The following is a 13,260-nucleotide window of genomic DNA, read 5'->3' on the forward strand; positions in this document are numbered from 1 at the left end:
CATGCACAAACACAAACAGACCATTAATAAAACATGGGACTGTGGCAGCAAGCATATATTCTTCTGAACTTCATATCAAATACATGCTCGTGGTGAATAAACAGGAAACACTGTATGTCTTTAACACGCACACACATTTAGGTCATTCCATGTCATTTCGGGACATTTTCAGCAGGATATCTCACGCACTTCGGTCTCAAAATGTATTTTTCCATGATTATTCAATTTAAACTCTGTTCATTTTTTAGTTTGATTGGATGAATAATTTTTGAGATATGGCCAATTTAGTGAGGTGTCAATTTTTGTGTGTTCTTATTTTTCTTCTATTTTCACATAGGAAACTGAACTATGGTATAGTAATACAGCTCCCCCTCCTCTCTCAGAATATACAAATAGATCTGCTGTACATCCTATCAAAATTGGAGAAAAGTTTTGTCAAGGTTTGGGTCTGGAACTTGTTTCGGTCTTCAGTAAATCATTTCTGACTGGCTTGCTTCTTTTTTCAGGATTGTGGGACAGATCGATCTTGTAAAAGTCAAATCAAACCAAAAGAAACCTTGCGTGCCTCAAACACAGTGTTTGTGTTCTACCATTACAACAGGATTAAAGTTTCAGGTAATCAAATGATGGGCGGATATGGCACCCAGCCAGAAGATCAGATTTAAGGGTTAGAAATGTCACAGTAGCGTACTCTACACTACAAACTCAATGAGTATATACTGTCTACTATATGCTATAAGTATGATTGATATGATTAGCGTTTCCACTGAAGTATACTTCCAAGATTCCCAGGATGCATTTGGAACGTACAACGACAAAAGCCTGACTCACACTGAGGATAAATATCTCCACCATTGAAAGTTCTGAAAACATTTTAAGTGAGAAAGTGACCGAGTAGAATATCAACATGTGCTCATTTGATCCAAAAAACTCACGTAGACCACATTTTATTTCAACATTTCGGAAATTTTTAGTGACGTACTTTCAGGGTAGGCAAGATAGGCAGTGCCTACCCATGAGTGAGTGATATTTTGATTATTTGTTTTAATTATAATATAATTTTAAATGATTTATTTTTCCATTTCCGATAGCCTACAGTACCTATAAGTTTGAAAATGCCAGCATTTTGTGCTTTTTATAGCCCAAATGCCTAAACATCGCTATTTCCTGGTACGGCAGAGATGCTGCACAGTCTCACTCCGCTGTAAGGCAGGAGGAGGCCACACCCCCTACCAAAAGCACATTGCTGCTCTGCCTCTGTTTCCATAGCGTGTTTTTATGTGTTTGCGCATGAACAGTTAGTTCCCCAAGATGAAAACCATTTACGTAAAAGGTAGATCTCTACATAATCGTGCTATGCTAAATGCTGTACGTACGTTCAGAGTGCATTAGTGAATTGATACAGCGTGGCCACCGCTACATTCTCTAGCTAGTGGGCGGGATAACACTACAGGAAGGATGACAGCGCTAGAGAAGATAAAGAAACTTGCTTTCGAGGAAAAATGACAGCTTTTAAAAGATGGGAGACCAACACCTGAGCTAGCAGACCTTCAGCAAAGGTTTCGTACTTTCCACAGTGAATGGTACAAAAGGAAGGATTGGCTTTGTGGCTGTTCCGAGTTGCTGTTGTCATTTTCTCCGTGTTTCTGTGTTTCCAACACAAACAACGGATGTGCTGTCGTGTTATGAGATATATCTCATTGGGAGAGTGTGGAGGCTATATTAAATAATTGTTTAAGTTTCTTTTATGGTGTTTGACAATCTTTATTTTGTTAGATTAACACTTGCCAGCAGAAACATATGGAAAAGTCATTGGTGTTGACATTGGTGGTCTCGATTTGTAACGCCCTGCCTACCCAACCCTAGTGCTCACGGCACGTCACTGCTCATTATTATGCTACCGACAAAACTTTCCGCTAACTTCAAAACAAGAGCCCTATTTACAAAAGTGGGAACACCTCACTCGAAGTTGTGTACACAAGGCTGACATTACGCTGTCACTAACATAAATAAGTTGTCATGAAGGCTGTCATTAAATGTTGTTTGCTAAATTATGACACTTTTGGAGCTATGTTGGCATTTTTTGGTTTAGGTGGAGGGATCTAGTGGAGTTCGGTAGGGTTAGGGTAATGAAGGGTTAGGGTAACAAACAACACTTAATGACAGCCTTCATAACACCTTATTCATGGTAATGACAGGTGTCATGTCATAATAATGACAGCGCAATGTCAGCCTTATGCATACAACTTTAAGTAAAATGTTACCAAAAAGCATTAAAAAACTAATGGAAGACAACAAGAGATGCTTTTATTTTAAAAAGGGGATGTTTGATTTTTAGCTTGAGACCGGTCTCAGGATGATTTTACGTTCCTCTCGCAATGCATCATAAGGCGGTTGAGTATGACTAGTGTGCTAACCGTGCATACTTAAAAAATGTCCCAGTATAGTATACATCTGGGTATTTCACACATACTCAATCTTTTCATACTGTCTAATGTGAATGCACTACATACTAATTTTGACGTCAAACGTAGTATGAGTAGTATTTTGAACACAGCCTAAGTCCTTGTATGTTGTTTTTTTACGTTAGAGTATTCATGCTCCAACTCTGTCAGGCCATTTGTTTAAAACTAGTAATGTTGCTAAGCTAACTGACTCTTATGGACAGTTAAAATCAAGCACAAAATGTTCTACATCCTCTGCACAACTAGTTAATGTTTTAAATACTACTGAGATGTGCATGGTGTGAGACAGATGAACATCACAGTATCTCCTCAGTGATGATTAAAAAAGGAAGCAAATCACACTGAAAATAATTCAATAACCACTGGAATCGATCGGGTGGCGTTTTCAAGCATTTATTCAGTTTAAAGCCCTGAGATCATTACATGACATGCTAGCGTTAGCTTCACCGTTGCTAACGTCAGGTAAAGTACAGGCTGTGATTTAATGAGCTTCCACTTGGACCAGATTAAATTATAGTGTGAAGGTTTTGTGTTGTGGGAGCAGAAAGTGCTATATATAGTGCAGTTTCCCAACATTGAGCATTACAAAAGTTTGTTGTTGTGGGTTTGTTTGTCATCTGTTGCTTTATATTGCATATGGATGATATAGACTAATTCTGCTGATAGTTTTACTACGTCACTGTTTTGGCAGTTTACAACAAAGTTGTCGACGTGTTTTAAGCATTTGAACCCTAAATTATTATAATTAATCAACTCCAAACTCAAGCTGTAATCATTCACTCATACAACTCCAGAATATATCTTAACACACGCGCGCACGCACACATGCACACATCTCCATTGACAGTGAATAACACTAGAGCCTAGTCCTTGTTGTTGCATCTGCTGTAGTAGCTTAATATAGTGTCATCTATCCATCTGCGAAAGTGAGACAAGGCGGTGTAGACCCCGGGGAATTGAGGTTCAGCACAGCCGATGCCCCAGGAAACCACTCCGTAGACACGCCCGTCGCACACCAGGGGACTCCCAGAATCCCCCTGAAACCACAACGCAAATGACACAGTGAATGCTTGTATATAACATGTGTGTGTGGGTGTGTGATATTATAATAATTATAATAATGAGGGAAGGAGACAATAACAAGTTAATAATAGACAAATATGTGGAGGGAATTATATATACTGTATATATATATATATGTATATATTGTCAGTTATCAGTTATTATGTGAAAAGCCCCTGAGGATGGGGATCCATTACCCAGTCCACCACCCATAACCAGCTCTGTACCAAGTGCTGGAGCTTTATCGCATTAATTGTGATTAATTAATTACAGAACAATAATGCACTAAAAAAAATAAACGCACTCCAAACCGCGCGGGACCTTTCTCATTGCACGTGTTCCGGTATACCCATTATGCTGATGCACAGACTACGACACAACAAATGGGAGAACCAGAGGAGAAGTTGTTGCTCTGCTTCATGGTTTATTTCAGCTTAAATAAAAACACTGCATGGAATACAAAAGCCTAGTTGTGTTCAAATTGTGCAAGAAAGAGTTTGCTAATCACTATAGCTCTTGTAGCCTCTGCTACCACCTCAATGCTAAACATGTAACAGCAAGCACCTCAGTGCTAAACATGTAGCAGCTAGCACCTCAATGCTAAACATGTAGCAGCTAGCACCTCAATGCTAAACATGTAGCAGCAAGCCCCTCAGTGCTAAACATGTAGCAGCTAACAGTGGGATTGTGGGAGGAAGCCGGAGTACCCGGAGGAAAACCCACGCAGCACGTGGAGTTTCTGTGTGCGAACTCCACACAGAAAGGACCCAAGTGTCCACCCCAGGGCTTGAACCCAGGACCTTCTTGCTGACCACTAACCACCAAGGCATTGTGCGCCGTAGAAAGACTATTTCAAACTAATGTCATCAGCTTCATCAGTTGCTTTGTTTATTTCATGCCACTGATATTTAAACAATTTAGCACTGTTCAGCTTCCACTTCTCTGGAATATTTTGTACTAACTGATGTTTACAAAAAAATCCTGAAAAGCATGAATATATCTTTGTTAAATTTAAGTTTTTGCTTCGTAAACAATGCAATCATAATATTGTTTATTCATATTGCCCATTATGTTAGCACTCAGTGATGGAAATAATAAAGACTATTTTGTTGGTTTAGCTCATTTATTGTTTTCATTGATTCAGTCATGAATCACCAAAGTCCATTAAAATTGGAAAAACGTTGCTTCTCATGTCAAAAATGTTTGGACATTTATTAAGATGAATTACTTACAAAGTCTGTAATTAATTAGATGAAAAAAATTAATCTAGTCCTACCACTAGTAGTTTTATCATTAATAAAAGTATAAAAGATTGTTATGCAAATAATTTAAATTAATCAAGCTTAATTAATTACAAAGTCTCTAATTATTTAGATTGATAACAATATACAAAGAACTGAATCATTTTAAAGGGCGTCCCTCTTCTGTTTATACCAGCAGAGGCGTCGTCTTCTGATCAAGGTTGGGGGTTCGATCCCAATTCTTGTTTAATTTGGGGAAATTTTGTGGAATAACTTAAGGTAAAGTCTAGGATTTTGAAATAATTTTAGGTCTCAAAATGACTGCCATCATGTGATATGAACTGAAAACTGTGAGATGTCGAGTGGATGATTCATGTCATTTTGTCTCAGAAGGGCCAGATTTGGCCCCCGGGCCTTGAGTTTGACACGTGTGATGTATCTGATGATTTCATTCCATGCACGTTGTGGTTCTCTCACCTGGCAGGCGTCCTTTCCTCCTAAAGTGAATCCAGCACACAGCATGTTCTCTGTAATCCTCCCATTGAAAGACTCACTGCTGTTGCATTTCTCTGTGGAGACGATTGGAAGCTTGACAGTTCTGAGGGTAGAGGGAATCTGCCCCCCGACCGGGCTGGTATAACCCCACCCTGACACCCTGCAGATCCTGCCCTGGGTTATGGTGGCCCCCTGCCTGGGCAGCAGGGCGATGGAAACGTATTGGTTCTGTTGGATGGGACCTGTGAGCTGAGTAGACGAGGAGACAATCAGCAATGAGCACGCTAATATTTAAATATTTATACAACGCGATAGATAGACGAAGGAGACAGGAAGTGGAGCAGCTTCATGGAAGAGTTTTTGGCCAGAATCGTTCAGTTGGTGACAAAAGCATGACATTTGGTATTGTTGATATGATATATTATTCATTTATTGTCTCTTCAAGACATACGATATTTATATAGCCTTACTAAATGTCCTCCCATAGCCTTAAATAATCCTTTTATTACAACATCACTTTTGACAGTAACTAGGATTGTAACGCAATATTTTTCTAAAGAAATAACGCCGTTACCGTTACAATATGGTGCGTTTGTCCGTTGCTTTGATTGCTGCAGTGTACTTCCTGTTTACAGTGGCGCTACATATTTTCGCGGGATGCCGTGCCAAACACGGTAAACAGTAGAAGAAGAAGCATTGTCGGCGTGTTTCTGTTTACATCGCGTGCGGCAATCATGGCGAGCCACGGACGAGCTTCTCAGAGTGGAAATACGCGCAATATTTTTGTCTCCAAAAGATGCATCAGTGAAGCTAAGCAAACGCTGCGACTGGATTTTAACGGACTGTGACTGTTATCCAGGAACAGGTCAACCAAACTATTGCACGGTATGTTGTTGTAAATACAGTATGCAGCCTGTCGCTACTGCTGAGTCACTGCTAACAGCAGTGCATTAACCTGATATGTTTAGCATTGTGTAGCTGAGAAAAATGCTGTGAATTTGTTTTTCCACATTTATTTTTAAAAGCATTTTCAACAGCAGAATCTGCACCTGGAATATGCACAGCTTACTTTACATTACTGTGCTAAGGCTGAAAAATTACTATTTTAATTTTGGAGCAGCTGTTTTGTGCTTTATATGCACATCATTTATGGTTGTTTTATAGCAGTTGATCAACAGTGGATTATTATATTATTACAGCACTAATATGAAGCTGTATGGACACAAATGACCCAAAATAAATAATACATTCTTTAATTCTAAGTAACTCAACAGTTACTTTTTCTAGTAACGCATTACTTTTTGGTTAAGTAATCAAAATAGTAACTGAGTTACTTTGTGAATGAAGTAACTAGTAACGGTAACTGGTTACTTTTTTCAGTAACTAGCACAACACTGCCCTTATAACAAAATATATCATTTGTCAGGTTTTCTAAGCCTATTTTTTGGCACAAGGACAAAGAGTTTAAAACATCATTAACAAATAAATAGTCTGTCTTCTCTTTTAAATACTAAACTTAATACACATACAACAACTCGCGTACATATAGCAAATAAATCAAATAAGCACACACATTAGACCCCTCAGTGATAAATATTAAAAAAAAAAAAAATGTGTACATAATTTGTATTGCTTTAAATCAGCAGTAAATGTAATCTTTAATTAACTGCAATAACTGATTTCTTAATGTAAAAGCCTTCTAATTAAAGACTGATGTTAGATATAAACTTAAAAATATATTGATTGATTATTTCATTTTATATGTTTTATGGAGGCCATCTTGCAAAAATGGCCGCCATGTTTGATTCTTGAAAAGCTGTAATTGTTATTAAAATGTAAATTGAGAAATGTTTCGTTAAAGTGCCATTCATTTTTTTTTAAATGCACTTTGGTTAAAAATGCACTTAAAAATATAATGATATTTCATTTTAGGCACTTTATGGCAGCCATGTTGGATTTCTGAAAAGCTACAGATTTTCTCAAATTCAATTCAGGAATACTTTGGTAAATTTAACAAAAAAAAAAAAACTGCTCTGTGGCTGCTTATATGGGCGATGTATGGTCGGCATCTTGGAAAATGGTCGCCATGTTTGATTCCTGAAAAGCTGGAACTGTTATTCAAATTTTATCGAGAAATGTTTTTTTAAAAAAATCATAAAATGTACTAAATGCACTTAAAAATATGTTAATATTATTTCATTTCAAGTGTTTTATGACAGCCATCTTGAAAAAATGGTTGCCATGTTGGATTCCTGAAATGCTAACAATGTTTAAAACTTAAATTCAATTTAATAACATTTTTGGAGAATATCACACTTGTATCATCAAATGAATGATTGTTCGGTTCAGCTGCTTCACTAAGGTGGCTCTTACCTTGATAAGCATCAGGTCGTTGTTGTTTGTGACGCTGTTGTACGCAGGGTGTGGCACTAAAAGTTGGGGCAGGATTTGCTGCTCCGTGCCTTCGTAAATGGTCAAAGCGTAGTCGCCCGCCACGATTAGCATGTTCGTTAACCTGCAGGTTAAAAAAAAAGTCAGCCATGTGGTAAAAGTGTTTCCATAGCGCTTTTGAGATACATTTCAATTTAGAAACGTCTGGAATTCCTCCTCATGAAAGCGTAAAAACTCTTTCGCGATATTGTTTCTATTACCAGATTTTATTGCGCTATTTGGATTTTGCGCATTTCCAAAGGTAATGGAAACGCCGCTAATGAGGGCTTAATGCTCGCTCAAGGCAGTGAGTGTGTGAGTGTGGATGATGGGATTGGGCCATGGGTTTGGACTTGCAGTGTAAACACACACGTGTGTTAATGATGCGATTAAAGCTGCAGTTTGTAGAATCCTCTCTCTGCTCCGTTTTGAAACCAAACCCGAAACTTAACCTCCCTACCGGTATCGTTTGTGAATGCTCTTAGCGACTTTTTTCTCAATAGACACTAGTGTCAAATGAATGGACTTTATCTTGTGTTAGTGGAGATTTTTCTGGTGTTTTAGAGACTCGGTTGCTGCCGTCAGCTCCTCCCCTTCAGAGAGCTCACAGAGGCGGCTGTGATCCCAGCTGCCTGAGCTGCTCAGAGCAGACTGACAACCATCACTCCACATCCAGACTGTAAAATGAATTCACCTTGAATAAGCTTCTCTTAGGTTTTCACGTGATTTATCCTGTCTGTTCTCACTTTCTCTGGCACCTGTACGTGCTGTGGACCCAGCGCAATCATAGAAATGTGTGAGGACGCAATGCGGTCCGTTCCTCTTCAGTATGTTTGTGCCTTTAAACTGTTGCTTCTCAACCTCAGTCTGCCTTTTCCTGTGTGACTGTTGTGTCCAACGCTGCAATGGAGATGACTGCTGGAACGTCCGCCATCATACTTGGTACGTGAACACGCCTGACTTCAGTCAAGCAGCCAATGGTAACGCCCAAAACAGCCCATGGAGCACACGTGTTTGTAGAAAGATTTCTGATTGGCTGATATCCAGCGTCACGCTCCTGGATTTTTAAACTTTATTTACAAGGAAAGAGCAGAGATTCACTGTCCACTCAGCACACTTTGAATTACATGCATGCTCAAAGATTATTATGGATTTTTGACCAAATGATGCCAAAAAATAAAACGTACATACTGCAGCTTTAATTCAAAGCCATATCAGGACAGAACTGTGCGCATACTGTATTGTATCGTGGTTCCAAATGTTCCCTGTTCTGAAAGCCTGTGTTCACTCACTGAAATAAAGTGATTTGTCCTGCAGCTGAATTCAGTCAAATAAAGAAAAGCGTCTCACCCAATGTTGCAGTGAGCTGCTGTGACCACCCAGTACGTGTTTATCAGGAATCCTCCGCAGATGTGCTGTCGGCCCATTGTCTGTATCGACACAATATACTTTATTGAGTGTGGAACTGGTGCATATCCTCCCACGATGCGCTCCAGTCCAGTGTCCTGACCTGTGACACACACACACACACACACACGGGCCAAAAATTATTTTTCATTCAGTGCAAACCAAACTTAACACAGTTGTCCCCTGTTACTGTGACTGCAGTATCAGCTGGAAAGATACTCGTCATAAAGAAAACAATGACTCTCACACACACACACCCACACACACACACACACACACGCACACACACACACACACACTCCTGGCTCAGCAGATCAATAAAAAAACAATCTTTCTCTGTGGTGCATTGATTCACACAACAAGAGGAAGTCAGACCATCATTATCCACCTGCTGTGGTGACTTTGATCGCGACTCATTTTTCGGCTCCATTTATTGTGATCTAGGGTAAGAGCTTTGACCTTTGTTTAGACCACAAAAATACACAATAGGAGAACGAGAATACACAAAAGGACTCAAGAAACAGGAATAGGCAGAAATTGATTCCAAAAACTACACAAAAATACAGAAAAATACACGAAAGTGCATCAGGAATACACAAACTGACTGGAAAAACACATGAACTGACTGGAAAAACACACAAACTGACGGGAAAAACACACAAACTGACTGGAAAAACACACAAAACAACACAAAATCACAAACAAAATAACAAACGGCAACAAAATGACTGCAAAAACACATGAAATTACAGAAAAATACACAAAATAACTGCAAATTACTGCAAAAATTCACAAAGCAGTAACAAAAATACTTAAAATTACTCAAAAAAAAAAAAAAACCCACACAAAACAGCAACAAAAACATGCAAAATCACTACTAACAGAGAAAAACAATAAATATTAAACAAAACGATTGCAAAACACACAAAACGGTAACAAAAAGACACAAAATAACTGCAAAAACACATAAAATTTAAGAAAAATATTCAAAATAACAACAAAAAATAAAAAATGACACAAATGACACAAAATAACTGCAAATGACTAAAATACACAAAACCGTAACAAAAATACATAAATTGATTCGAAAAAACACAAAACAGGAACAAAAACACACAAAATGACAACAAAAATACTTAGGACTAAAACAATAATGAACAAAATGATTGCAAAAACACACAAAAACACAGAAGAATACTCAAAATGACAAAAAAGATAACAAAATTCCTGCTAAAACACACAAAACGTTAACAAAAACACACAAAATGACTCGAAAAACAGCAACGACAAAAAAAGAAAATGACCATAAAATCACAAAATGACAGGAAAATATACAAAACAAGAACAAAAATTGACTGAAACCCTTTGTTGTTTCTTGTGTTGATGCTCAGATTGGTCATTACTCTAAATAATGTGGCCCTAAGATCAGACACAATCACATTTTTTTGGCCCCTGCTGTGATAAATGTGGCCCATCTCTGGTTTAAACCTGACAACGTGGTGGACCGGAGTGTTTCTTGTTTGGAGTTTGCATGTTCTCACCATCCTTCCTTATTTTTTTAGTCTTACATAGAAACATGTTTTAGCCTGTAAATGTGTGGTAATAGGATTGGTTACTTTTTGTATTTTAAAACTGTGACAAAGTCGCATTCCACTACTGAACATTTCTCTGCAGCAGCCAAACAAATAAAGCTGGAACAAACTTAATCCGATGTGCCACTCGCTTTTAGTTCAACACGACACATTTGAGGAGGATTATCTACATTGAATGGACTCAGACTTTCCTAAAACAAAAAAGAAACATTGCTTTTAGTTCAGTGCTAACACGGGAAACCCTCACAGCAGCAAGTTTAAGATTTATTCACCTATTGTAGACATCTGGCCATTCAAATTTAAATAAATCTTCATTTTTTTTGGGCTTGTGTTAAAGTTAAAAAACATCCAAGATTACATCTCAGTGAAGGGTTGTTCACAAAAACGCAGTCAGAGGTGAAACTGTAGCCGATCACTGCCACAGATATTGATCCCGGGTATAATTAGTGATGGCAGTGCAGTGTGTGCCACTGCAACTCTATATGCTCCACACGCACTGTGATGTGTGGGAACATACACTAAAAGACAGGATTATGTAAGACCTCAGGGCTGCACTGAGAACAATTTATCTGCTGTCATGTATCAGGTCCCCGAACACCAACACAATACACATCAAAAGAGTTTATTTTCTTTGTTGAACACCGTGAAAAAGTGATTCCCTGCCCTTTTTAAATGTTGTGTACCGTTATCATTAATACTCCCACATTGTTCCATGAATAACCTTACATGAACCACTTATTACAGACATCGGCAACGGCTGCCCTGAGTTAGATGCAAAAAGTAACTCCAAAATACACCAAATGACTCCAAAAAGCATGTATGATCACATCAGTCTCCTTAATTATCTGTTTTGGACATTTAATAGAAAAAAAAAATCTCTTTATTCCTCTTAAACTAATTTTAAACTTTTATTTTAGTAAGACCGATGTGTGTCTATCGACTAATTTTACGTGTTAATATGTGAATTCTATTGTCAAATACTGGTTAAATCAAAGCGTTTTGTGGCTTTAAATCTTAAACCAAAGCAAAGTCACACCTTTTTTCTCTCATTTGTCATAAATCCAGGTCTAAAAAGCATGTTTTAAATCATTTAATGACAGAATAAAGTGCTAATATATGATGAAGAGGTTTTACTCACAGCTGATGCTGAGGACCTCCAGCAGGAAGCAGAGCAGCAGAGAGGGCAGCAGCTTCATGGTGTGACGCTCAGACTGGGAGAGGCTCGTCTTAACCTGAGAGCAACACACCACAGCTCACCTGTGGGTTTCTGTTTCCGTTACCATGGAAACCACCTTTAGTTAAGCCAATTTATAATTGAAGCATTTGACCAGCAGCAGACCTGTCCAACGCTTGTGTCATGTATGGGGTGTCAAATGTAAAAAAAAAAACTCAGTCACTGTTTCATAGCCGACATATTTTGAACATTTTAGCTTTTTTTTCTTTCATTTGAGACAGAAATTCATGAAAAACAGCATGTTCAATTCAATTCAATTCAACTTTATTTGTATAGCGCAAATTACAACAAAGTCATCTCAGTGCGCTTATTAAAATATAAAATTCATAATAAGAAAAACAAAACCCAACAAGATCCACATGAACAAGCATTTAGCGACAGCGGGAAGAAACAACTTCCTTTTAACAGGAAGTTAAACCAGGTTCAGAGGTGGCAGCCATCTGCGTGGACTGGTTGTGGTTAGTGGACAGAAGGACCAACAGAACAGGATAGAGAGATAGAACATCAGAGTGTCTCAGACTAGTTGAGCCATGAACCACAGATCAGGAACTGACATCATCAGCTTCACGACACCTGAAACAGAGCAGAGAGAGAAGGACGAGGAGAAGGCACTGACTGCAGAAAAACATGATACAGGAATACAGTGGAATGAGAATGATTATGGGGTGGACATCAGTGTAAATGGTGTAAGCAGTGTGATGGGTAAACAGCGCAGTGGAGAAGTTTTTAGTTCCTATTTTTAGGTTTAGGGTTTTGTTCCTAGTGGTTATTATAACATTATACGGTTTACGCTTTAGCAAATATGTAGGTTTTGAGTTTAGCATTAAAAGTGGAGAGGGTAGCAGCCTCCCATACTAAGACTGGGAGCTGGTTCCAAAGGGGAGGAGCCTGGGAGCTGAAAGCTCTGCCTCCTGTTCTACTTCTAGACACTTTAGGAACTTCCAGAAGACCAGCAAACTGAGAGCAGAGTGATCTGCCCAGACAATAGGGCACTAACAGGTCTCTAAGATACACAGGAGCTTGATCATGTAGAGCTTTGTATGCTAACAGGAGGATTTTCAACCCTATTCTAGATTTTACAGGAAGCCAATAGAACTATGTTCACTCCTGTTAGTACCTGTTAGTATTATATAGTGAGTTACTAGGACATCCTGACAGTAGGGATTTACAATAATCTAATCTAGATGTAACTAATGCATTCGTTTTTCAGCATCACTTTGGGCCAAGATATTCCTGATTTTAGAGATATTACGGAGGTGTAGGAAGGCTGTCCGTGAGATTTGTTTAATATGAGAATTAAAGGAAAAGTTTTTTTTTACTGTGGTGCTGAATGA

The 13,260-nt window shown here is 38.4% G+C and overlaps 1 protein-coding gene across 1 annotated transcript; it reads right to left on the bottom strand.

Moving 5' to 3' along the window:
* Positions 1-2,842: 2,842 nt before the first annotated feature.
* Positions 2,843-11,954, bottom strand: LOC114466678 (trypsin-3). Its single transcript, XM_028452312.1, has 5 exons — positions 11,831-11,954; positions 9,044-9,203; positions 7,637-7,778; positions 5,246-5,512; positions 2,843-3,502 (listed from the first exon to the last, which is right to left on the bottom strand). Exons 1-5 carry the CDS (start codon positions 11,886-11,888, stop codon positions 3,329-3,331), a joined length of 801 nt encoding a protein of 266 aa, XP_028308113.1. The 5' UTR covers positions 11,889-11,954; the 3' UTR covers positions 2,843-3,328.
* Between the last annotated feature and the right edge of the window lie 1,306 nt (positions 11,955-13,260).

The sequence above is a fragment of the Gouania willdenowi genome, chromosome 7 (assembly GCF_900634775.1).
Source record: "Gouania willdenowi chromosome 7, fGouWil2.1, whole genome shotgun sequence".
Lineage (NCBI taxonomy): Eukaryota > Metazoa > Chordata > Actinopteri > Blenniiformes > Gobiesocidae > Gouania > Gouania willdenowi.